The sequence below is a fragment of the Petaurus breviceps genome, unplaced genomic scaffold, assembly GCF_028583685.1.
Source record: "Petaurus breviceps papuanus isolate PSGF00001 unplaced genomic scaffold, PetGlider_PUasm1.0 90842, whole genome shotgun sequence".
In the NCBI taxonomy this organism is placed as follows: domain Eukaryota; kingdom Metazoa; phylum Chordata; class Mammalia; order Diprotodontia; family Petauridae; genus Petaurus; species Petaurus breviceps.
In genome coordinates, this window is record NW_027187358.1 from 6,764,128 (window position 1) to 6,791,592 (window position 27,465).

General features: G+C 38.7%; 2 protein-coding genes across 4 annotated transcripts in view; one reads left to right on the forward strand and one right to left on the reverse strand.

Moving 5' to 3' along the window:
• PREPL (prolyl endopeptidase like) overlaps nucleotides 1-23,365 on the reverse strand; it is a 49,367-nt gene extending 26,002 nt beyond the window's left edge. For all 3 annotated transcript variants that reach the window (XR_011165180.1, XR_011165179.1, XM_069071611.1), the window contains exons 1-6: nucleotides 23,229-23,365; nucleotides 20,676-21,223; nucleotides 13,531-13,659; nucleotides 12,028-12,094; nucleotides 11,316-11,519; nucleotides 6,515-6,638 (exon numbers count right to left, since the gene is read on the reverse strand). Coding sequence is in view for 1 of the 3 variants with exons in the window: in XM_069071611.1 (XP_068927712.1) it covers nucleotides 6,515-6,638; nucleotides 11,316-11,519; nucleotides 12,028-12,094; nucleotides 13,531-13,659; nucleotides 20,676-21,053 (902 nt within the window). In the remaining 2 variants the exon portion in view is untranslated. The remainder of the gene's footprint in view (nucleotides 1-6,514; nucleotides 6,639-11,315; nucleotides 11,520-12,027; nucleotides 12,095-13,530; nucleotides 13,660-20,675; nucleotides 21,224-23,228) is intronic.
• Nucleotides 23,366-23,882: 517 nt separating this feature from the next.
• The window catches only part of CAMKMT (calmodulin-lysine N-methyltransferase), a 536,206-nt gene continuing 532,623 nt past the window's right edge, over nucleotides 23,883-27,465 (forward strand). The window contains 3 exon segments of the mRNA XM_069071614.1: nucleotides 23,883-24,071; nucleotides 24,073-24,092; nucleotides 24,094-24,256. Coding sequence (XP_068927715.1) covers nucleotides 23,883-24,071; nucleotides 24,073-24,092; nucleotides 24,094-24,256 — 372 coding nt within the window.

The following is a 27,465-nucleotide window of genomic DNA, read 5'->3' on the forward strand; positions in this document are numbered from 1 at the left end:
GAGTTCAAATGCTACCTCAGACACTTAATACTTACTAGCCACGTAACCTCGGCAAGTCACTTAACCCCAATTGCCCTGCCTTCCCCCATCCAAAAAGCAAAAAAAAAAAAAAAAAAAAAGAGAGAGAGAGAGAGAAAAAGAAAAAAGAGACAAAGAGAACAAGAAGGAGTAAAAGGAAGAGGGAGGGAGACAGGAAAAAAAGAGGAAGGAAGAAAGGTAGAAAAAGATGTAGAGAGAAAAATGGAGTGAGGAAAAAGAGCTAAAGATAAGGAGGGAAATTATATCTAATACACATGTATATATATGTGTGGGTATTTTATGTTTATACATGTATATTATATGTACATATATGTGACACACACAGGGAGGAGAACAGCAAAGGGAAAGGGACAAGAGGGAGAAGGAAGGGAAGAAAATGGAAGAAAAAAGATGACCACACCAAAAGAGGCAAAACTGCAGAATTTAACACCACAGTTAGGCTAGTATTAGTATTTGCTAATTAACTAATCTATATCAACTATAAATTCATATTACATATATGTACACATATATAATTTATATGCACATATATACATATACACATATTTATACACACACATTGCACACATGTGCAAATGTGTAGTGGTTTGTTTGGCTTTGTTTATAGAAATAACATTTGGCAAAGGTAATTTTTGTACATTAGGAAACATATCTGGGGTGGTTAGGTGGGTGCAGTGAACAGAATACTGGCCCTGAAGTCTGGAAGACCTGAGTTCAAATCCGACTGCAGACACTTGACACATTTACTAGCCATGTGACTTTGGGCAAGTCACTTAACCCCAATTGCCTTCCAAAAAAAAAAAAGAACTGGGGTGGCTAGGTGGCACAGTGAATAGATCACCGGCCCTGGAGTCAGGAGGACCTGAATTCAAATCTGGTAGACGCTCAACACAAAAACTAGCTGTGTGACCTTGGGCAAGGTCACTTAACCCCAGTCGCCCTCCAAAAAGCAAAAAAGAAAAAGAAACACATCCATCCTTAAAGACTTGGGTTCCTGTCCTGTATCTCTTCCCTTTCTCAATCAAACTCCTACTAAAAGACTTGTCTACACTCCTTGTCTCCACTTCCTCTCTTCTCTCTCTGTCCTTCACAGTGTGGCTTCTCAGAATGGTCTTACTTTACTGAAACTGCTCCCTCCAAAGTTACTAGTGATCTAGTAGTCAAATCTTGGGTTGAGTCACTTCCTCTGAGTCACCTTTGCTGGATCATCCTCCATATCATGCCCATCACAAGGTTCAGGTTGTCTTCTTTTCTCACCTTTCTTTTTCTTGCTGGAGTCCTGCATCACTAATTGCCTACTGAACATTATAAGCTGGAAGTCTTGGAGGTATCTCAAATTCAACATGTCCAAACCCCAAAATCATTATCTTTCTCCAAGCCTATAATTTACCTGAACTTCCCAATTCCACTGAAGGGACCACTATTCTCCCAGAGTCACAAGTTTATAACCTCAGCATTTTATCCTTGATTACTCACTCTCCCTTAGCCTATATCCAATCAGTTGCCAAATCTTGCTGATCCTACTTCCACAACAAATCTTACATCCAACCCATACTACTTGCATAGCCAAGAACTTGGTTCAGACCATTAGTTATCTCTTGCCTTGGTTATTACAATTGCTACTTAATTAGCCTCCCAGTCACAAGTCTGTCACTATTCTAGTCCTTCGTCTACACTACTGCCAAAGTGATTTTTCTTAAGCAGAGATGTGACCTTATCATCCTGTTCAACAGACTCCAGTGGCTCCCTATTGCCTCTAGGATCAAAAATAAAGTCTTCTCTTTATCTCTTTTAGAGACCTTCTTAATTTGGTTTTAACATCTCTTCCTATCCTCTTTGGACATTATTCCTCCTCTGGCACCTGCAATCCAGTCAGACTTCTCACATACATTTACACTGACCATTGCCCATGCCTGTGATGTACTCCCTCCTCACCTCAGTATTACAGAATTTCTCTCTTCAAGGCACATTTTAAGAATCGTCTTCTATAAGAAGCCTTTTCTTGTCTTGTCCCCCCAAGCCCTTTCCCCCCTCTCCCCTGTTAATGCTCTCTCTTCCAGACTACCTTGTATTTAACTACTTTTTATATATTTGCACTTATTAACTTTAAATTTCTGCTGTATATCTATATACATGTATTTGTCTTCCCCATTCAAATATAAGGTCTTCGAGAATAAGAACAGTTTCATTCTTTATATCTTCAAGGCCTAGTAGGTACTTAAGATATGCTTGGTGTCTGATTTAGACATTGAGCAGATATATCCCAAAGTTTTTCACCACATATTCTCCAGGCAGTGCTCTTCCTTTATTGAGGGTTACCACCATCCTTGCAGTCCCCCAGGCTAGATGCCTAGTGACAATTTTCTACTCCTCACTCTCTCACCTCCCTCCCTCCTCCCAACCATCCAATCAGGTGCCAAGCCTTGTGACTTCTACCCTGTAACATCTCTCATATATGCCTCCTTTTTTCATCTAATACTGCTACTACCCCGGATGCAGGCCCTTGTCATTTTACACCTGGACTCTTTCAAGCTTACCTCTCTATTCAATTAGCTCCATTTGCTCCCCATTGCCTCCAGGATCAAATAAAAATTTCTCCATTTGGCTTTTAAAACCTGGTCTTGCCCTCATCTGAAAAGTCTTCTTATGCCTTAATCTCCTCCAAATACTCAGTCCACTGACCTCTGTGGATAGCACATGACACCCACATCTCCAGACTCAGTGTTTTTCATAGGCCGTCTGCCATGCCCGGAGTCCCCTCACTCCTTATCTCCACCTCATAGCTTCTCTAGTTTCCTTTACATCTCAGCTCAAGTCTCAACTTCTATAAGAATCCTTTCCTGGTCCCCCTTAGTTCCTTTCCTCTGAAATTAAATCCAATTTATCTTGTATGTATCTTGTCAATTTTCACTACTATAAATTAGTATTAAATGACTGCAGAAGAGGTGCAGTACCCCTCTATGGCTACTTCTCCCCTCAATTCACAATTGTAGGGTGGGTCTCAAAGGGCAAAAGGAAAGAGAAGACTCTGAAGTCAGATGATCTGGGTTTAAAACCTTTCTCTTATTTATTACCTGTGTGAGTTTAGGCAAGTCATTTAACATCTGGGAGCAGTGATTCCCTCATCTGTAAAATGAAGGGGTTGGACTAGATGGCCTTTGAGATCCCTTTCAGTGCTAAATCTATGTTCTTATGACTGCACCAAGTTCAAGGTATACTGGGGGTATGCCCTGCTAAAATTACATAGCTCAAAACCCCCTGTCAACGAGCTTACTTTCAAGAATTAGCCAGTTGACACACAGTTCAAAGTAAAGGCATATACTAAAATGGCACAGAAGTAAAGTAGAAACAAAACATTTACACCATAAAGCTGCAGTGTATTCTTTTGCAAATACACACATCATCAGTGGAAAGAGTGAATACTCATGCAGAATTCACTAGGCACACGCTAGGGATCACACATAGTGAAGGGGAATCATGCTTTGACTGCTGAAGCAATGTTTTTCCTTGTGATATCTTCATGCTGCTGCCCTCTGGGCACTGTATCACAGCTCAACTCCTGATTGTCGGTGAGTGATAACTGCCTAAATGGACTTTCTGAGCCTGCTCTTTGCTGGGCACAGTACCTCTAATGGGGTGAGTTGTTCCATAGCCAGGTACTGTTTCCAGTGGGGGGTGGGGGAGAGAGAGAGAGAAATTCTCTCCTACCACTCACTAAACTCTAAGAATTGCAATGGAAAAGACTGGAAGTGATTTCCTCTCAAGATCTAGGGTCTTCTTTCATAGTTGGCTTTCTTCTTAAATATCTTGACTCCCTTATCAGTCTTCTTATAGACTGCTTATCTGCAGAGATGGTTGGTTTTTTAAAGGCCATCAGGGGAGTGACTGGTCCTTCAGCTAATGGCTAGCTACTCTATAATTCCATCATACTTACTGGTACTACTTCATACATCCTAAAGGAGCAAGAGTTATAAAAACTTCTTTAGCTTCCCTCACCATCTGTGAATGTCATTCAGGGTGTGACCCAATCAAGGTCCCACTTGCCAAAGTACAAAAGGATTTACTCAAAATCTGAAAGGGGACACACTTTACAAAGTATTATGATAAAAACTAGTTTTCTCTTTCACCTGTCTCTTACAATATGTAATTTCATCAAGTGTACTGGGAAGAACTCAGTTATTGGAAATCTGCATTAACCCTCTCTTTCTAGCTCCTACAGTGACAAAGTACTTATGGTTAGGAAGGAAGGAGAGAAACAAGCTGTGCTAAGGGCTTTATAATTATTATTTAACTTGATTCTAATAACTCTGGGAGGGAGGTGTTGTTATTATCCCCATTTTACAGATGAGGAAACTGAGGCAACCAGAGGTAAAATGACTAGCCCAGTGTTACACAGCTAGTCACTGTCTGAGGCTGACTTATGGCAAGGTCTTTTTCTGTGACCTCATTAAGAAAAATATACTTGGTGAAAAAGTCAAGAATTTTAGTAAGATAGCCACAGCTTGATCCTGAATGGAAGGAAATGATGGAAACAAGTAGGCAGGGATTGGGCAACTGTACAGAATCATAAGGAATTGACTAAAAGAAAACTTGGCAAAGTACTGGGGAAATAAAATTCTCTAGGGAAAACCAGAGTCAAGGTAGAAAACAAAGGACAATTAAAACTACTAACAGAAACTCCAGAATGATCTGAAAGAAATAAGTAATGAATTTTGTGGAAGTGATGTTTTGCTTTTCTGGTTATAACTGACAAAAGATTTATGACTATTATATCATATTTTGGGCTGCTCTCCAACTGTTAAATACTTAATTATCAATTCCCTTGACATACACAATTCTATCAAGCCCAGAAGGAAGAAATATTATTTAGTAACTAAGCATTTGCAGTTTAACAATGTGTCCACTTTGAAGTCTGAATTCAAGAGAATAGCACAGTCTTTGTGTACAATAACTAAAAGTGAAGGCTATTGCCATTTTGAACTTATTATCTCACCAGTTTTGGCTGTACCTGAGATCAATATCTTAAAAAGTTTAAGTTTTGGGAAAAGAGACACTTCATATTTAAAATTAATTGATGTTATTATCATTCTTACTTGAAGATAATGCCACCAGTAGTGTTGCATGTTGTCCTGGGCTTTGGTGTAGATAGGTTAGATAGTTACTATGAAGAATTCCTTACTTTTCATTCTCATATAGAAAAGTAGTCTTAGCTAGGTAAGCAAGTGTTTAGTGAGGGAAATTTGCTTTCTTTAACTCACTGTTTGCTTTATTTTTCTATAAACATCTAAGAGTATAACACATACTTGGAAACTGACTTGCTTAGTTATTTTAATGGAAGTTGATTATCAAGTCTCTGTTAAAATCAATGGTATTCCTTGTTGACAATCCAATTCAGTCAAACCATACTCTTAGAATTTATAAAGTTGGAACCTTCAAAGAGAAGATAGTGTGCTAGATGGCTATAAAACTAGCTCTGTAATCAATTTAGCAAAAAACCAGCTTTTCTTCCTGAACAATTACTTTGTAAAAGGACACTGAGTGAGTATTCAGCAGATTAGAGTTTGATCACTGGGAACAACATAATGGTTGTATTTGGTCACCACCCACAGCAGGGATTATCCCCAATATAAAAGAGAAAATATGAGTAGGTACAACAGGAGTTTTCTGGAGAAAAAGAGAAACCGATCTGTCTGCATGGCATGAAAATTGTCATTCTCTCTCTAAGGGGCACTTTGCCCTGGGAAAGACCTTGACATTTGCAAATCTAACAGAATAGCTAAGTAACAGAGAACAGTGAAAGCTGAGAGAGATTACAAATCAAGCACAGCAGGAGGGAAAGAGAGAGAGAGATACTACTTAAGTAGCTCCTTCTCTGGCCGTCTAAACCACACTGTGATGGTAAAACTGTTAGGCAAACAGAACTGCAGAAACACAACCCAAGGAAGTATGGTGTAGAATAACACAGGGCTGGGAATCAAGAGACTAGTGATTTAACACTGGCTCTGTCACTATCTGGTCATGTAAATTTGGGTGAGTCACTGAAGCTCTTTCAGCCAGTTTCCTTATCTGTAAAATGGAGAAAAAATGAATTGGATAATCTACGAGAAAATCAAATCTCCAATGAGAAATTTTTTTCCCAGACCAAAAGCTTGGCAGTAAGTGTATATGGTACACACTTGATAGATACCATGGAAACTGCCCTTTTCAAAAGACGTGTGGTTCCCTCAGTGTGGGTACTTTTGCTAATGATGAAATCATAAACTCTATACTTTTTAGCAGCTTGTCTTATGAGCTGCTATGGTCAAAATAATTCACTCAAAGAAAAAAAAAGACCTCTTCAAATAAAATAAATAATTGGAGTACAAAGATACTTTATACTGTTTAAATTTAAGAAGTTACTTTAGGGGATATTAAGTTCACATTTGGCCAAAAAAAGAAAAAAAAAAGCTTTTCTTCACTTGTATTATTCCAGTACCTTGGATCTTGTTCTGTGTAGATGCATTCAGTATGTTTTTTATTCCCAAAGCTAGTTCGAAATACATTACAACATCGAAGGTTCTTTTGGCAAGTGTATAATAAAATGCCAGCCTGTGCCCATTCTGAAAGGAAAACAAATTAAGTGATGAAATACTACTACATTATAACAGAAAAGCACAATAGTCATTCTGTTTGGGAGTCTATCCTTGGAAATTAAAAGTTAAAGTGAACTTGATTACACTGAACCAAGATAACAATAATAGCAGCAGACATTTATATAGCATGTTTAAGTTTGCAAAGGGCTTTTCCACATGTTTTCTCATCTGATCCTCAGAATAACCTGTAAGGTAATTTTATCCCTACTTTACATTTGAGGGAACTGAGGCTGAGAGAATTTATGAGCCTCATCCAGGGTGACAAATCAATAAGCCAGAGAGCCTTCTATGGAATGAACTACCAGTGCCTCTGCATGTATTCTCAAGTACTTACTGTTATTTATGATGAGTTTCTTACTAGAGACTTTTCAAGAAAGCACAAAGGATTGAATGATTTAGAATTCTGATCAGTTTTAAAAGAAAACACATTTGGTTTCAGAGGAGGGCTAGATTTAGGGATCAGAATGAAACTGGAACTGGGTTTAAACCTAAACTTCTAACTTGATGACTGAGGAAAAACTGGATCTTTTATTCTCATTTCTAATTCTCAGGACTGGCAAACTGTTTAGGGTATAGATAGCAGGAACCACACCTAAGGAAAAATGGGGATTAAAAAAAGTACAACGGGGAAAAATACTTATGATGGTAGAAGAAGAAATGGGAGGCTGACGAGGTTATATTTAGCATTCAATGTTAAGTTATAAAAATAAAAAAAATGTAATTGAGGCAGCCCTTGGAGATCCTTATATGTGGCTGAGGGACTACTGTTTCTCTTTGAGTTCGAGACTACTGTTCTACTACATCTATTATGGAACATAATGAGGCAGCATACTTTTCACATTTTATTAATAAATGAATTAATTTAAGATGCTATGAATTAACAATAAAATATATGAAAAGTTATAAAAATGAAAGTTTGTCATGTCTTCCATAATGAACCCAGGTTTAAGTTCACAGGAGGGCACAGATCAGGAATGGGGAACCTGTGATCTTGAGGCCTCATGTGGCCTTCTAGGTCCTTGGGTGTGGCCTTTTGACTGAGTCCAAGTTTTAGAGAACATATCCTTTTATTAAGGGGGTTTGCTCTGTAAAGTTTGGATTTAAAGGACTGCACTTGAGGACCCAGAGGGCCACAAGTGACCTTGAGGCCTCAGGTTCCCCACTCTTGGCACAGAGCCCTCAAAAGAAACTATAGAACTAAGCCCTCTCTAAGTAGGAAGTATGATAATGTGGGCAGTTCCTCTATTAGTTTTATTAATGATTTCCATATGGATGACTCTCAACTTTATCTACAGCTCCAACTTGTTTTCTAGACTATATATTAACATTTTCAACTATTTCCTGATTATTTCAAACTGGCCATCCTAATGTAACTCTAATTCAACAATTTAAAACTAATTAATCACAATATTCTAAAATATCTTTTTTCTTTCTTATTTTGTTAATGGCACCATCATATTTCTAGTTACTCAATTTCAAATCCAACTTTAAAAGATATATTTGAATCTTAGCTTATCTTTGTCCCCAATTTAGGTTAAACATCCCCAATTCCTTTAACTGCATGAACTTAAGGTCCTTCACCATCCTGGTTACCCACCTGCAGATTTTCTTCCACTTATCTTCTTCTTAAATATGGTACCTAGATCTGAACAGATTCCATAGTGCAGAGATTGTCTCCTCATGATGACTGGATACTGTCTCTCAATGTGCCCTACCATCATATAAAATTGTTGACTCATATTGAACTTGGTAGTCCACAAAAATTCCCAGTTAGATTTTTCTTTTTGCTTTTTGGAGGGGGGAAGGTAGGGCAATTGGGGTTAAGTGACTTGCCCAAGGTCACAGGGCTAGTTTGTGTTAAGTGTCTGAGGCCACATTTGAACTCAGATCCTCCTGACTCCAGGGCCTGTGCTCTCTTCACTGCACCACCTAACTGCCCCCTGGTTAGATTTTTAAAAATAATTTTTTAAAATTCTGAATTTAACTATAACAAAAAAGAATATTTCTATATACAAAATAGAACAAAAATAGGATTACACGTAAAAACATGAATCCCTATTACATAGAGCTTGCTTTAAAAAAAGGATATAATCAACTTATTACTTTCAAAGTTATACTACTTGTCTGTTTCCTTCTGAACTATTCTCTTTTGTGCATTTAAAAAAAGATTCAGTGACTGTCTTTTCTTTATTATCTTCTTTTTGGGGGGCAACCTTGTTGGTAGCTCCCTTTCTCCCTGAAATCCTGGCTACCTCCTCCAAAAAAAAACCAAAACCCCACAATCCTCATAACCAGTAAGCACGATCAAGCAAAACAAGTCTACAAATTTTCCATAAGCAAAAATTTATGTTTAATCTTGCACTCAGAGTCCATTAAGTTTCTTTCAGGACTTAGGCAGCATGCCTTCTCATCTGTCTCCTAGAATCATGGTTGGCCATTGCAATGATAAAACTGCTTAAGTCTTTCAAAGTAATTTTTCTTTACAATGCTGTTGTTAACTATGTAAATTGTTTTCCTGGTTATATTCACTTCACTCTGTATGAGTTCCTAAAAGTCTTCCCAAGTTCTCTGAAACTATTTTGTCATCACTTAAGGTATAATAACATTCCATTATATACAGATATCATGATTCCCTAATTGATGGGCACCCTCTTTGTTTCCACTTCTTTGGCAGCACTTAGCACAGTGTCTGGCATATAATAAACACTTAATAAATATTTATTAACTGACTGAGAAAAGGAGCTGCTACAATGATTTTATACAGACAGGTCCTTTCCTTTTCTTTTATTTCTTTGCTGCATAGGTCTAGTAGAGATATTACTGAGAAAAGGGCCTCCTGGATATTTTCCTGAGGGCTGCTGCCCAACCATGCTTCCTCAATCCTATATTTGTAGCTTATCTTTTGAGCCCAAGTCTAAGTCTGAGTGATGTAACCTAAGGATCCCTGGGTCTTGACATTCATCCTGCAGTTAAACTTTATTTGCTATCTCTCCCAATTAGACTTGTGAGTTCCTTCAAAGCAGAGACTATCTTACTTTTTCAATTTTTTATTGTTAAATAGTACAAAACAAAAGTACATATCCTTGAGACAGTCATAGGATAGACTTACGGTTGGAAGGAATTTAGAAGTCATCTAGTCCACACTCCTTATTTTTACAGATGAGGAAACTGAGGCCCAAGAGCTTTAAGTGACTTGCCCAATGTAACACAAGTAGTAGTCTTAGAGCCTGGTTTTAAATTCAGACACTGAGAAAGCCAGCATTCTTTCCAATGTATCACACTGCCTTTATTCTAAGTTGTCATCATGTCATTAAAGACTACTCTGAAATCAAGCCACTCAAATCAGTTCCAAATCTGTCATATTATAGATAGATTACTTACTTTCTAATCCATAATTCCCCATCTTTTTCTCAAAAACAGCATGAAGATTTTGTCAAATGCATTACTAACATTTAGGGAAATGATACCTACAGTATTTCCCTGGTCTCCTGATTTAGTAACCCTGTCAAAGAAATCAGGTTAATGTGGAATGACCCGTTCTTGATGACACCATACTAGTCCTTTCACTCTCTGTTTCCTTTTCTAGATGTTAACAGATGTCTCTTTAATAATCTAGAATTTTATAGATTCCATTCTTTTTTTTTTAAAGGGTGGTTTGCCCTTTATATGCCTTGTGGTAACACTCTGGGTTTCCAGGATCTTTTAACCCCAGGATCTTTTCCCTCCAAAATCCCAGGATTGCCCTCCAAAAAGCAAAAAAAAAAAGAAAGAAAGAAAATGAGGTGTTTGAGAGCAATAATTCTTATTTTGTTTTTGGTTTTGTGGCCCCACCCTGGGGTACAGTGACTTACATATAGCAGATACTTCATATCTATGCATGAAACTGAATGACCTGTTAGTGATCCTCATTTCCTCTTCTCTGGACTAGTACAACAGCCTAACTAATTCCTCTCCCTAGTCTTTTTATTCTCTCTTCACTTCAACCCATCCTACAGTCTGCCATCTGATCAATCTTCCTAAAGTACAGCTTTGATCATCTAATTCTTTTGCTTTAAAACGTTCAATCGCTTCCCAAGTCAAAACTTCTTAGTCTGACAATTAAGAGGGCTTCCATAATCTAATCCCAAACTATCTTTTCAGACTTCTATCTCACTACTCCTATTTATGTATTCTAAGCTCCAGCTAAAAGAGACTCCTCACAATCCCCTAAATTTCATTCACCTTTCTTTATGCTTAGGTCAAAGATACTACTAGGTCCTTCCCTCCTAGCTCTGCCTTTTCAATTCTTATCCATCCTCTAAGGCCTAGTTCAAATGCCCACTCTTCCATGAAGCCTTCTGAATCTCTCTAGTAGAGTAAGTCTATCCCTAGGCAGCATAAGTCCTTCTTTTCTCTAGACTTGGTGCCTCTTTTATTATGCTTTTACTTCCTACCCTATATTATAATTATTTGTGTAGTTATTTTGTGTATGTCTTATTTTCCCATGCAAGTTTCATGACAGCAAAGCCCATCTTATTATATTTTAATTCTACAGAATCACTGTACATGGTAGGCATGCAATAAATATTTGTTCAGTGAATAAATTCTGCCCTTACCCTTTTGGATGCTGCCTTTAAGGAGAGAACACGTCTGCTAGTGGCTTACCAAAACTGAACACATTGGGAATGAAGTCCTCCACTTCTGGATACTTGCCAAGCTTAACAATTACACACGTAGACTCTTCAGAATCAGAGGTTTTTATGCTGGCTGCCATGTACTCCTCCCCGGGAGAAATCCTGATACGTTCAACAAAGGCATTATATAATGAAAGCTCTTCCAAATGAAGTAAAACTTCACAATTATTAATACCTAGGACATAAAGAAAAATATATATCATAGACCAGACACTAAATTATACATTTTATTTCCAAGAGAAATTTCACATTTTTAGATCTCAAGATAAATATCTGCTTCTAAAAGCAAATATATTTGGTTTTTCCTCAGAATTGATGGCATGTGACTTTTACTTAACTGGGATGAGAATATATAGCATTTAGGGATAAGCTCATAAATTTATATTTAAATAATCGCAAATGTAATAAACAAACCAATTTATGAAAAGGTTCTATTTGCACCTATGCTGTGGCTAGAGTATATTCTTGTTAATACTGCTATAGCCAAATTTAGATATTAAAATACTGTAAAATATACACACTTAAAATTAAGTTATTTTGAAAAGATAATAATGTAGAGTCCATTTTGCCTACATAGCTCCTCTATTTCTACCACTGTATACATTTCATCACTGAACATTTATATTTTCCAAGAAAGATCTGAAAAATTAAAGCATGTAAAAAAGAAAAAAAAATAAGTTTACCATCTCCAAGTCTTAAACGAAGTATGCAACCATCTTCTTCATAATAAATAAAATCACCAAATCTAACCTGAGAAGTGAAAAAAAAAGGGTTGCCATAAAAAGTGCAAAACTGATTCAATTTGTAAATACATCCCTTTATTGATCTGATAAAATAAGCTATTCAGTTTGTAGGATTTGTAGGATATTGCAAACACTTAGATTTCATGAAAAAACATAGATCCACCAATGTAGAAGTATATGAACATATACTAAATAAAGGGTTTTCTAGAAAACATCATATGTTTCTTTCTTTTTATGTTCCTTGTGTATATTTAGGGAATCAGTGAGCTTCATGTACCAATCTGTATTTCATAATTACAAAGGATTTTTCTCATCATCATCCTATGTGGCCATGACTATCATCACCCTATTTTTTTTTTTAAACCAGTGAGGATACTGAGATGTAGAGACTTGCACAAGGGTTAGGACAGCAGAAGACAGAGACTCAAAGCTCCTTCTGACTTTGGGGTTCCTTCACTACATTATGAGGAAAATTAGTATTGGAGACTCAATGAAACTCAATGAATTCAAATTTCATTTTATGTGAAACCCCAAATCTAGCCACATTGCATCATTGTATAATACAAAGAAAACTTCTGGTTACAAAGAACTTATAGGAAAGAAGAAATTCATTTTCTGAATTCCCACAAGCAGTTCTGTTACTCCTGCAGGGAGCTGTGGCTCTTTAAATTTTCCAATGGTTCATTCTGAGTCTCCAAGAGAACATCTCATCCTCTTACCAATGAGTACCAAGGGAGGTCTGGGAAAGACACATCAATTGTTACAAGTCACTAGACTGTACAGCACTGCTTGAGGGTATGTGCCCGAAGCAGGATTATTTAAGATACACAGTTAATATCTCATTGAAAAATATTCAGGGTGAGTATCGGTGCTTCATGCAAGTGATTGCTATTAACTGTAGCAATTTTAAAATAACAATGAAATAACAGTGTTAAGCTGGATAGTCAGAATATATTTTAAGTGTTTCCTTTTGTACAATGCTTTTAAACATTATTAAAAATACCAAGGATGCTTTTGAGATAGGAACATCACAAAGCAGTTTAAATAACATTAATTTTATTTTAATGGTGCTCTTGCCATGAATTAACATTGCTACTACAGTCTACTAGCATTACTTTAAAAATCAGAGTTCAACTTTAGACATTATAGTTAAACATGATAATTATTTCTTTTATAAAACTAACTCTAAAAAGTGACCTATTTTTACACTCAGAAACTTTTGGAGCTTTGTTCTGGTTTCATCTTTAACATTAAAAAAAAATCACATCATACTCATTTTATGTGTTGCAATGACTATCCTTTGGCTCAAAACAAAACACTGGCCTGTAAATGTAGCTGGTTGCTAGCAGCACAAGGTATCAAGTGCTGAACATACATTTGTTTCTTGGTCTACAGTGCCAAAGATTATTTTCTAAGGAGGGAAATAAATTGTATCCTACTGACCTCTAAGTTGTCCAAAGTAGGTAAGTATTTGTCACAGGATGCTTCTATTTTCTTCTTGAATCTTTCCATCGAATCCTTGTAATTTATTAAAAGGGATTTTGTGTTTTCTTGTTCAGTATTCAGAAGATCCTGTAATAAATATTTTACTAGAGTAGTCAAATTATTTTAAACTAGTAAAATTGTCTCCTTTCTAAAGAAAAATCCTTTGTTTCCTTTTCATGTAAGTTTTATAATGCTAGGAACACCTAATGAAGTTATAAGTATTTTGAGAGTTCTGAAAAGGCTTTCCTAATTCCTCCCCCCGAGAAAATCCTCCTTCTACAGTCCTGTGTTGATGCAGAAATCTCATTTTAAAATTCAAACAAAAAAGGAAGCACAGGACACTTAGCAGCTAGAATACTGCTGTGCTCTTTTACATCAATAATTCCAAAGGACGAGGAGCGCAGAAGTGTAGCTAAGACCCACACTCCGCTTGAGAGTGTGCAGAAACACCATGGGCAATGTTTACAGGAGATTAAGCAGAAAAAGAAATCCCATGTATTTTACATATTTAACACTCAGTCAGGGGTGGGATAGTAGAGAGAAAGAGAGCTAGAGGCATCTATTGAGTTTTTACAAATACTGAAGTATGAAAGGGGAAGCACTGCAGGGAGGGAGAGGAGGACACTTTATCTTTACTAATAAAAGCTCACCATCATTTTACTCACAATAAAACAGTTATAACATAAGAAGTCTGCCCTACCCCACCTCCTCATCAGCAATAATTTGCTTCCCTTGTTGGGATAAGCAGCAGCCAAAGGCAGAGCAGTTTATCTGTTCAAAAGGTGAATTACTGCCTTGCAAAATGGAACATCCCTTTTATTTTCATTTTTGAGAAAAATGCATCCACCATATGTAAGGAAAAATCAGTGAAATAATGGAAGAATTAAAGAAAATTAGCAGAGACACAAATGAAAGCTTAATAAGTGCCTACTGACTGAGAATCTGCCATCAATGTTCTTAGAGGAGATAGGAATAGCAAAGAAATAAAAAACTTGAATTGACATCTAGAGCCACATAAATGGACATATATGTCATCAAAGTTCTAGACAGGGGGGAAAAAAAATCTCAACTGCCTAGTGAATGATGAGCCTGACAGTTTAACATTCTATTAAACCTGTCCAGGAATGAGTGCCCTTCAGCAGAAGAAACCAATCTAGCCAAGCTTTCCAACCATGGGTCTTCGCCAAAGATGACAATTACAATGATGACAAATGCCAAAGTAGCCATTTGTCCTTCAGTAATTAACTCTACAACCAGCAAATCTTCATTGAATGACTAGTGTGCACATCATATCTTACTAGGTGTGGTACAAAAATATAAGCAAAAAATACAGTTTTTGCCCATGATGAGTTTACAGTCTAAAAACTACAAAGATACAATATGACAAGATAAAAACATAAAAAAACTGAATGCGTTTGGCCCCCAATATCCTTTTTATATGTTTACTTTATATTTTCCATTTTTGGCAGACATTTTAGATTTTGGTTAAACTCAATCTGATTCACATTAGGATCATGGCTGAGGTACAAAGTTATAGAGATATATCCAATGTCTATACTTTTAGCAGAATTTACACCTGATTCTGGCTTAACGGACAAGATGAAGGGAAAAAATCGAGGCAAAATTATTTCCTAACCAAAATCAAACTAGATTTAAGGCTTTCTATAGTATTCTAAATTGCTGATTTATTTTAAATATATAAACAATTAGATAATTTTTATTATGTGATCACTTACGAGGTCTACCCAAAATAAAGGAAATCTTAGTACAGAGCCATTTTCTAATCAATGCAACTGCCATCAGAATTTTTATACAAGCCAGAGTTTATTTTGGAAGAAAAGAAAAGTGAAACCATCTATTTTCACTAAGATACTTAAATAATTCTCTATATTCACTAGGCTTCAATAGCTTTTGATATAAATAAACAAAACATCAAAAATATAAACAGCGGCTGACTAGAAGCTTATGTTGCAATTGTAACATATTAAGGTGAAAAACAGACCTGCAGGCCACAAGAAGGGGCATCTAAGTGAACTGGATTTTGTTACACACGAACCCAAATCTGATCCCAGTTAGAACTCAGCACTGATCATTAAGTTGTGTAGTTGGGACGTTTGTGCCCTTACTGTGATTTAATTGATTTTTTTCTATGGCGTAACCAACTGAACAAAGCTGAATTGTCCTGATTCTCTTCCAATCTCTGCCTGCTCTTTATTCTTCTCTTGCCCCTTAAAGCTCAGTATCTCAAGATTCTATCCTGGTCCACTTCAACTCTCTCACTACACTCTTTTCATTGGGACTATCTTCCATACTTATATTCACATACTTTCATACTCCCATATTCTTCCCTGGCTTCAATCATCATCTGTATAAACACCCCTCAATCAATAGGATTCCAGTCCTATGTTTTCAAAAGTAGATTTCTTAGATATTCCAAGGACACCTCAAATTTAACATGCCGAAGACTGAATTTTTATAACCCTCTCCCCAAAACTTATCCTTTTTCCTGACTTCTCTATTTCTGGTGATGCCACTATTACTCTCCCACTCACCCACACATATCCTGGGATTACAAATTATTCCTTCCAAATTGCAAAAATTTTCCCCCTTGCGGTTTTGATATATATAGCAGGTCAGCATAAGAAATTAAATGTGAATTTTTGGGGGTTTTGTGGAAGTCACAGATGACAGGCAAAAATGACACAGAAAAACTTTAGAAACTCAGAAATACATAAAATATGTATGTAATATTGTATAATATAGCCCATGACCAAATACTTAACCCAAATTTTTATAAGCTACTGTAAATACCCCATAAAAGAAAAAGGAAAAAAAAATCATACTTCTGTTATGAAGAGAAGGCCAAAATTTTTTATATGGGTTTTCCAGATTGTTGGGGCACCCTAACTCCCAGTATGCAGAAGGGACAACTGTATCTTTGACCCATTTTCTATGACCACTCTTTCTCAGTCTCCTTTGCTGAGTATCAATCCACGTCACGCTCACTGAATGTGGCTGCCTTCCTTCTTCTCTTCCCACTCCTACCCCAAGATTGTCTTGGGCCTTCTCTTTTTACTCTCTCAACTGGTGATCTCATCAGCTTCTATGAGTTAAACTATCATCTACATGTAGATGATTCCCAGATGGATACATCCAGTCTTGGTAACTGCTTATTGGATATCTTTGAGCTGTATATCCTATAAGCATCTAAAACTCAAGTTTTTCCAAAACAGACCTCATTATCTTTCCCCCCAACTCTCCTCCCTCCCCTCAATTTTCCTGTCGCTACCTGAGGTGCCACCACCTTCCCAGTTACCCAGGATCACAAACATGGTGACATTCTCAACTTACTACTCTCACTTCAAAAAAATCTAATCCTGGGGCGGCTAGGTGGTACAGTGAATAGAGCACCAGCCCTGGAGTCAGGAGGACCTGAGTTCAAATCTGGCCTCAGACATTTAGCACTTATTAGCCATGTGACCTTGGGCAAGTCACTTAACCCCAATTGCCCTGCCTTCCCCCCTTCAAAAAAGCAAAAAAAAAAATCAAATCCATAGCCAAATCATCCCATTTCTACTTTCAAAACATCTCTCCTATACATCCCCTTTCCTCCACTTACAGTCACTAACCTACTTCAGGCCCTCAACACTTTTTTTTTAAATTAAGCAATTGGGGTTAAGTAACTTGCTGAAGGTTAAATGGCCAGTTATTTCTGGGTGTGGTGCTAAGTATCTGAGCCTGGATTCGATCCCCAGGTCATCCCGACACTGGGGCCGGTGCTCTTACTCGCTGTGCTACCTGGCCGCCCCCCTCAACACTTCTTACTTGGCTTGCAAAAACTTTCTAACTGGTCTTCCTGTTTCAAGCTTCTCCCCCTTCCAATTCCATTCTCCACTCAGCTGCCAGTGATTTTACTCAAGCCTAGATTTGCTTATATCCTCCCTCTCCTGTTATCTCTCATTCAACAGATTTCAGTGACTAGGAACAAATATAAAGCATTTATAGCCTACTCTTCCTATACACTACAATCTAGCTTAATCGGCCTCTTTGCTGTCCCTTGTATAGGACACTATATGTTTCCTCTCTATGCCTTTGTACTGGCTGCCCCCCACGCCTGGAATGCTTTCTTTCCTCATCTATTTTTTAGTTTCCTTGGTTTTCTTCAATATTTGGCTCAAATCTCCTCTTTTACAAGACATCCTCTCCTCTGAGATTACTATCTGCTCTGTGCATACCCTGTATTTATTTGCACAATGTCTCTACCATTAAAATACAAGCTCTTTGAGAGCAGTGACTATTTTTGCCTCTTTTTATCCCCAGCACTCAGCACTGTTTGATCAATTGATGGTTGATTCCTCTCCCTCTTTTCAGGTCTCAACTCAGATACTATCACCTCTTTCACTGACCCTCCCCTCCCCTCCCCCAGATAAGTAAGCTCTCCCTTGTAGCACAATTGAGTTTGTCTTCCTTGCACTGTGTATGTCGGCTCAATTAGTAAAACAATTTCCAATTCTATCTGCACAATGTTTCTCAGGTCAACCCTTTCCTCCTGGCCCACCAACCTAGTCTCTCCTCTTTTCTTGCCTAGAATACTATAATGGTTTTCTCCTGCCTCCACCCTATCTCCTCTCCAATTCATCCTTTAAATTACTGCCTGAGTAATCTTCCAGTAATGTAAAACTGTTAGTAGCTCCTCAATGTCTACTAAATTACAAATGACTGATCCTGGTATTCAAGGTACTCCATCATATTGATATAAAGTACGGTCCAGACCAGGGGCAGGGAACCATTGGCTTTGAAGCCACATGTGGCCTTCTAGATCTTTGTGTGGCCTTTTGACTGAATCCAAATTTTACAGAATGTTCTGTAAAATTTAGATCTAGAAGGCCATATGTGGCCTCAAGGCTGCAGGTTCTGCACCCTGGTCCAGACGAACTGAGATCTTTATCTCCACTCTTGTACCTTTCCTGTGTCTGTGCTTTTTTCTCACAACACCTCTCATACTTAGAACAAGGCCTAACTCAGACGCCTCCTTCCCATACATTCTCAGATAAAAGGGATTTCTCCTGTGTGATAATTATTTGTATGTGTCTTCCATCCATGATGCTGTAATAGACTAGGAAAAAAAGTCTTTTGTCCTATCTTTCTTTGTAGCTATAGCTATAGCATCTATCACTGTCCCTTGCACAAAAAGGAAACAAATTTACTAAGGAGAATTATTGTGTTCTTTCAGCTGACAGTTACTGTGTGCTGAAAGATACATATCATCATTACTATTTAGGGTAAGTTGATAACTACCTCTCTAGTCTAAACAGGTAAAAAATACTTTAGTAGTCTATTTAATATGATTAATATCCTGATAAGTCAACTTGTTTCACGGCATTATACAACCCTTCCTATCTCTTTATAGCTTAAGTGAGGATGAGTGAAGCTGTGCTGTGGATAAGAGGAAATGTGTATCATATTGCTAAAACTAATGGAGTGGTTAGGACATTTTTAACTCTTCTCAGCAAAACATGGAAAGTTGGTATAAAATACAAGATAAAGAACCAAATATGATAAAAATGTGTTTTCATATTCCTTGTTCCCAGCACAAAGTACGTCCTTAAAAATGCTTGTTGACTGATTAAAGTTCATTAAAGCCATTGTGGTAGAAAGAATATGGACTGGAGTCACGAGACCTGGCTTCTAGTCCTTGCTCTGCTATTTAAGTGTGTGACTTTGGGCAAATTACTTAACTTCTCTGGGCCTAATATTCTTCAATTATTTTTTAAAAGCAAATTGGGCTAGCTGATAATATGGTTTCTTCAAGCTTGAAAATACTATAACATAAGTAATCATTGAGTACCTATGTATGTGCCCATGCTCATGCCATAGGAGAATACAAAAGATGCATAAAAAAGAGTCCTTACCATCAAACTTACAGTTTAGGTGGGGAGATAAGACTTGCACATATAAAAGAAACAAAACAAAAGGAGTGCTAAACATGTGCCACTGACTATAAATCCTATAAAGGGTCAGTGTATTTAAACCTTAACCATCAAATACAAGTAAATCCTTAAAATACTTTTGTGACGTTATGTAAAATATCATTTTAGTTAATTCTCCACCTCCACATTCTTTTAAAAATTTTTCCTAATAATTCCATATGAAAGATCGTGATGCCTTTGGGACAGAGGTATAATCATCATTGGGTTGTAACACTTAAGGAGGGAATGGAATTTAGTGCACAGCAGTCTCATATTTGTCAGAAGGTTTATATGTAGATCTAGCAAAGGGTCTTCAGAGTAAAGGGTGACTGCCTAAGAAACAAACCTACAACATAAGGCCTTTGAGGAGGACATCAGAGTGAGACTGCAGTTTACTTTTTTCCTGTTTCTCTCTGTAAACACCAAATAAAAACATAGCTGGAGGTTCTAGTCATACCTCTGGTCTTTAAAGCTTTGATTTTGTATGTATTACATTTTTTCTGGTAACTAACTTCTTAGTACTCTCCCATGCTAGTACTATGCTATATAATAATAAAATATTATATCTAGAATAACTCAATAAATACCAATTAACAGTAATAGTTCCCATTCAAGGTTTACTACATTCTTTACTCACAATCAAGTAACAGTTCATGTTTAAGTTTCACAAAGTTCTTTGCTCTAACACTTCTGTGAGGCAGGTAACGAAAGGGTTACTAACTCCATTTTCTAGATGACTAGAGAGCAGGTTTTCTGACTCCACAAAGAGGGCTCTTTCTACTATATCTTACTATATCTCTCCATGACTATAAAAAAGTGGAAGACAGTTTCTGTCTTCTACATCAACAAAGTCTTCTATATAAAACAGTGTGTAACACACAAGACTAGAAATAGTAAAAGCAGTGTGTTGTAGTGTAAGTAGCTAAAAATACTTTCCAGCCTCTCCAATAAATCCTCATCATTTTTTTTTCAGTTGAGTTTTAGGGCAATATCTGGATTGTCACTTGTTGGAGATTCTTGGTCTGGTACCTTTGAGATTCTGTGATTGAGAAAGAGTACTAGAACTCAGCATGTCAATCCTTTATCTCTTAACTGGAATTTGTCTACAAAGAGATTAGTATAAACAGTTCATACCGCATAGGAGAATCTCCGGCTTGTGATGTTTCTTCCTGATATCAATTTCTTGCATTTATTTTGCAAACACCTAAAGCTGTGACATTTTCTCACTTTTATCCAAGGGCAACAATCAATGAGGCAATGGTGATCATGAGGCTGCTTCTGTGTGTATTTTACCAAGTGAGCAATACTAAACTTCAGAGTCTGGAGGAAGAATTTGGCTCTCTGATGCATGGTGTCAGAGTTCTTTTTCTGTTTTGACTTTTGAATTATCGAGACACAAATGTTGTTACGGTGTAATTCTAGTGAATTTTGAAAACATTTAAGATCGGCGGTTCTTAATCCACTTCCTAGAGTACCATGCCTCCAATGGATAAAGTTTAAATACTGTATCATGAACAACTTTTGCTAACAGGTTGAGGGAGATCTAAAAATGCATATGTCAGTTTTGGAAGGTCAACAATTCTCTTAGAATACACATTTCTTTCTTGGTGAATGTGTCTCTTTTGCAAAATCAATTCTCTCCAGCTGAGGCCACATGGGAATTATACTGGAACAGCCACAACCTACAAAAAAAAATTGAGAAGTTACAAATGACTGTATCTCTAAGATCTTATAATATATGGGTCTTTCACTGGATAAACTGCTTTGAATTCTCAAGATTTTACATATATTTGGTATACATAGAGAAGATAGGCAGGGAACAGGTCAAGTGGCCATCTTCCCCTCAGTTTATCCTTCTCACAGCTGCCAAAATAATCCTTCTAAAGTACAGATGTGACATAGCTGTTGTCCAACGACTTCCAGTGACCCTGCTTTGTGTCTAGGACTCAGCTGGGCATTTATGAGCTCTATATTCTGGCTCTAGCCTATTACATATTATTCCCCTTCACATACCTACATTCTAGCCAAACTGTATTTAAATAGGCCTTTCCCAAAATATTCTTTTCTCTGTCTCCATGCATTTGCACAAGCCATTACTTAATTTGAAATAATTCCCTCTTCATCTAACTTATAATCTTTATCTTCCTCCAGGGTTTAGCTCAGGTACCACTTAATAAGTGAAGTTTCTTGATCCCTGTCTGCTCTTCATTGTCTCCTCTCCCCTGGTCCCCTTATGAATGCACTTTCCATCCTTGAATTACCTTTTGTTTCTTTATCTGTGGAAAAGTTGTAACCCCCTCTCCCAATAAAATATAAACTTCTTGTAGGCAGTCATCTTTTAAAAAATTTAATTCAATACTTACTAAGCTCCTATTATGTACAAGGCACTGTGGACAAAAGACAAAATGGAAAAATTCCTTCCCATTCTATAGTGCCTTTTAGTGAACAGAGCACTGAACTGGGAATCAGATTTCAGCATGAACCATGAAATTGGCTATTGATCTGTGTGATCTTGGGCAGGTCACAAGTCCACTGAATCTTTTTCATCTCTAAAATGATAAGATTCAGTTAAAATTATCCCTAAGATCCCTTTCAGGTTTGTATCCTATGATGGTTTGTTAGCATTTGTTGAATTGAAATGGGCAACAAGTAGTGAGGGAAATGTTGATGTCAAAGCTCAGGTTACGACAAATCTATATCCTTTAATGCAAGTTGGAAATTTATTTAAAATAAAAAAAACTCTATTCTTTTTCTCCCCTCCTCAAAGACTGGGAGGTTATATAGGCAAAAAAAAAAAATCTAGAAAGATAACTGAAAAGAAGTTAGAGATGTCTAGGTTTATCCCCAAACCTCATCAAAAGGGCAAATACTACTCTTCTACAAAGCATCCCTTAGCACAGCTGTGAGATAAAATGCTGAACAGTGTCATGAACATAGCAGCGTCCCAGTAAATGATCTCCCAACTTAAAAAAGATCTGTTATTTATTTAGGGCATTTATACTACTGCTGCGGATCACAAACTCTCTACACACCTCAGAAGAAGTTTCTGTGGCCAAAAATATTCATCACCTAGAGTATAATCAAGTAATCAAACCTACTTGTTCAGGTCTCCAGGATAACAGATTGGCCAGAGCTTTTAACCAGTAGGCATGGCTTTCCAGAACCCAGAATCACCAACATGCCAATAGGAAACATTGGGAGCACTTCAAGGCAAGCATGAATGGATGGGCTCTCCAGCTGGCAGATCTGGGGTGGAATCATGCCAGTATTCTTCTGCAGTAGGCAGCTGGGGTAATGATTCAGATTTGGGGGCAAAAATCTTTTCTCCTAAAAAAGCAGGGTACATAAAAAGCCGAAACTCTCCACTTTGCCCTCAATCGAGGTAGACATCAGCAGCAGAATAGTTTTGACTTTCCTGGGCAATTAGGCAGGGCAGTAGATAGAATGCTACATCTGGAAGACTTAAGTTCAAATCTTGATTCAGACACCACCCTATCAAGTCTCTTAGCCTCTGCCTGCCTCAGTTTCCTCATCTGTAAAATGGGGGTAAATAACAGCACCTACTTCTCGAGGCTGATGTGAGGTCCAAACGCTTTGCAAACCTTAAAGCGCCACCTAAGTGCTGGCGATTATTATTCCCTAGCCTTCAGTACCCAGTAAGTGCTTAATAAATGCACACTGACTGACCGTCGCCAAGCATGAAGGCTTCTGGAGGGTCAGAATGGAGAAAGGCGTCTCCTACGGGGGAAGCTGATCTTCCCAATGGCCCCTCCCGACCGCACGAGGGGCAGAGGGGCTCTCAGGAGGGATCCGAAGCCACGGGATGGAGAGGAACAAGGCCCAGCCGCAGGTTCCAGGTTCGAGTTCTTCCTAGCACGCGGCGGCCAAGAGCCTCACACCGGGATGAGAACTGAGCTCGCTGTGGAACCAAGAACGGGTCCCAGGGCAAGACAACCTAGGGAAAACGGGGAAACCAGAGAGACAGGGCCACTGTCAGTTCTCGCAGACACAGCTCATGGGGTTGCCTCTTCTTGTCCTCAGTGCGGAGCAAGATCGTGTGCAAACCGACACTGAGTAGTCGCAGCCGTGACTACCGTCTCGACGCAGGCTTGCTCAATCCAGAGTCGAGTGGAACGTCCGCAATCGACGCTCCTTTTTCGGGGGGACGCCAACGCCGCAGTCGCCATCTTTAGTGTGGGCTCGCTTTCCGCTTATTCTCGGGCACTCGCTTTTTACTTTCTGGACTTTGCCCGGATTTCCTCTGAGCCAGAAACAGTGCAGCAGACAAATGGAAGCAACATAAGGCGCGCGCTTCCAGTTCCTTGGCAGAAGACCCTTGCCATGTTTCGACGTGCCCTCATCCAAGATGGCCACCCGGGATGGGGCGGGGTACTAGAAAGTAGTGATAAATCAATCGCCACTCTCCTCGCTCGCGGTTGCCGAGGTGACGAGTTTACCCGGAAGGGCCGCGTGCCCTAGCCGGCTTCAGCTGCCAGGGCCACGCGGTTGGGCTGCTCTGAGTCCCCGGAGCCGCAGGTCCTGTCAGCTGAGAGGCAGGCGGGCAGGTCCTGGCAGGACATACACAGAGGCAGCTCGAGATGGAGGCGCCAGCGGCGGGGGCCGGTCCTGGAGCGGCTGGACAGCTCGTAGACGGGGAGCCGGGGCCAGCGTCTCGCGGGCCCCTGGGCGCCGCCAGGTGGAAGCTGCTGCGGCAGGTAAGTTCTCCCCCCCCCCCCAGGCTCGCTCCCATCCTTCCTTTCTGCGAAGCGCCCGCCTTGCCCGGTAACATCTGTCAATCCCCCCCGGAAACAAACGACTCTGAAAAAGGATTCCGGGTCGCAGCCGTCCCCACCTCCGGCGTCCCCCTCCCCAATTTGGCCGTAGGACCCCACTTAACGTCTGGCCGCATCTGACTGACTTTGCCCCGCCCCTTCGCCGTTCTGTCGCTTGGTGTCTCTGTGGACCCCGGGCTCCTCTTCTGTACCTGTCCCCTCGCCTCCTCCTGTCTCCCCACTCCCCATCTCCTCTCTCAACTTTTATCCCACTTATTGACCACTTCATGCATAACTTTTGCCGTCAACGTTCCCCAAAAGTCTCATCAATGATACAAATTACGAGGCAGCTAGGTGGTGCAGTGGCTAGAGCCGTGGACCCCGGGGGGCAGGAAGACTTGCATTCGAATCCTGCTCCAGACAATTCCCAGCTGCTCGATCCTTAACCACTTGCAGCCTCAGTGTCCTCATCTGTAAAACGGGAATAGTAATAGCCCCTACCTTCAGGGGCGTGGTGAGGACCGACATTCCCAATGAGATCATTTCCTACTGATCCCTTTTCTAGCTTGTGTGTAGTTGCTTGTTTCCCACACTAGAGAGCAAGGACTGTTTTTTGCCTTCTTATTTTTCTATCCCCAGCACTTGGTGGGGATAGATGGTGAGAGGGAGGTGAATAGATTTCCCATCGGCTGGGCTTGAAAGAATGGTGGGTCCGTTAAAGGAGATGGAGAAGTTAGGAGGAGTGAATATTGGGGGTGATAAGGAGTTTTGTGATTTTGGGATGCCTATGGGGCATCACGGTTGGAGGCGTGGAGTTGAATCTTAAAGACGTGAGGTGTGGGATAGGTCGTTTTGGCAGTCATCTGTGGGAGCTGCTGATATTTCTTTAGTGGTCAGGGTGCTGTCCTTGTATGGAAGTATTAGTTATGTATTCGAATATAGCTGAAGAGGTGATGATTGACTTTTGTGTTATAAATGAGCCCATCCTGCAGATTTTATAGTTTGTTCTGGCTGTGTGCTCCTCTGCTCCTCTGGTTGCTCCCAAACTTTGTTCAAGAGTCACTCCATCTCTACCTGTGACGGGCCCACTTGAGTTTTTGTTGCTTATAAATATTTCCAAGAAGTCTGAAATCATTGCCACTCTCTTTGAAGTAGCGTTTTTATCATGGTGTACCTTTGCCTTTGTCCCATTCCATCCCTGACAACAGAACATTTGCAGGCTGCTCTGAAGCCAGAACATCACTCCTTTCCCTATATGAGCTGCTGTTCAATTTTAAGTGTGGCTTGTAAATAACATTTATGTAATTGTCATAAAATGTGCCTCTGACATAGCAAAATAAAATTAATTTGTTAGAAAATTAGTTTCCACATTAGCATCAAGATGCAGAAAGGATAGAATATAAGTTAATTATCAAAATAAGTTATTGTAGTTGTAAATAATGAGGTTTTTCTTTTCTTTCCTTTTTTCCCCTATTAAATAAATCCTCTTAGGAAGAAATTAAAGATATCTATAAGCATATGAAAAAAATGTTCTAAATCACTATTGAGTAGAGAAATGCAAATCAAAACAACCCTGAGGTACCACATCTTACCAGTCAGATTGGCTAAGATGACAAAACAGGAAAATGATAAATGCTGGAGAAGATGTGGAAAAATTGGAACACTAATGCATTGTTGGTGGAGTTGTGAACTGATTCAACCATTCTGGAGAGCAATCTGGAGTTATGCTGAAAGAGCTATAAATAAGTGCATACCCTTTGACCCAGCAATACCATTTTTAGGGTTGTATCCCAAAGAGATCATAGAAGTGGGAAGAGGCCCTGTATGTACAAAAATATTTATAGCAGCTCTTTTTGTGGTGGCAAAGAATTGGAAGTCAAGGGGATGCCCATCAATTGGGGAATGGCTAAACAAATTGTGGTATATGAATGTAATAGAATACTATTGTATTATAAGAAATGAGGAGCAGACGGACTTTATAATAACCTGGAGAGACGTATACAAACTGATGATAAGTGAGAAAAGAACCAGGAGAAACTTGTACACAATTATAGACACAATGTATGTGATGACCAACTTTGATAGACTGGGGTCCTCTCAGCAATGCATAAGACAACTCCAAAAGACTCATGATGGAAAGAGATGTCCACATCCAGAGAAAGAACTATAGTTTGAATGCAGATTAAAGCAAACTGCTGGCTCTCTTTCTTTTTCTTGTTTGGTTTTGTTTCCTCTTTCCCGTTGTTCATTCCATCCATTATAATCCTTCTTTGTAACCTGACTAATGTTTAATGTGAAGGTATTTGCAGATCCTATATTTGATTGCATGCTACCATGGTGGGGGGGCGAGGAGAGAGAGGGGGAGAAAATTTGGAACTTAAGGGATTGTGGAACTGAATCTTGTAAACTAATAGTAAACAAATAAATTAATTTTAAAAATAAATAAATCCTCTTAGACTACAAGTTACAGAGCAGGTATAGACCAACTTTATAGTGTAGGGAGTTTCCTAACCAGGGAACTCTCGCTGTAACAAGAACAGTGAGTCTACAGTAAAAGCAAGTTTGGTTGTCGTTCTTTCAGCTGTATATGTTTACTAATCAGCACCTCTCTGTATATAGTACGATGATTACTGATTTTTATAGCAATTGTTGTCTAGGCACTCAAGTCACTTGATCACTCACTCATTCATTCAGAAAATGAGTTATATGTCCTGTTTGTTTTGTTGATATAGGGAACTACAGGATGAGGAAATTCCTTCTACCATTGTTGTTCATCATCTTGTCTACAACTTAGTCTTGAGAATTGCCCAGAGTCACCGTTACAGTAATTTCTTTGCTCAGCCAGTGTCCTACAGCCAGTATATGTTATAGGTGGTATTTGAACCCAGGTCTTTCTGGCTTGAGAACCAGCTTTCAGTCAACAATATCTCAGACAAATACATGCTTATTAAATTTTTGCTTTGTGCCAGGTATTGTTGCACTGGAGAAAGAGCAGGCCTTTAAGCTAGGAAGAACAGGCTTTTTAAGTTCTGACTCTGACAACATAATGATTGTGTAATTTTGGTCATGATTCATTTTCTTAGTGCCTTTAGGGCAGCAAATCTCTAAGACTATAAGTTACAGAGGAAGTGCTAGCCTGTGTTAGTTGAGGG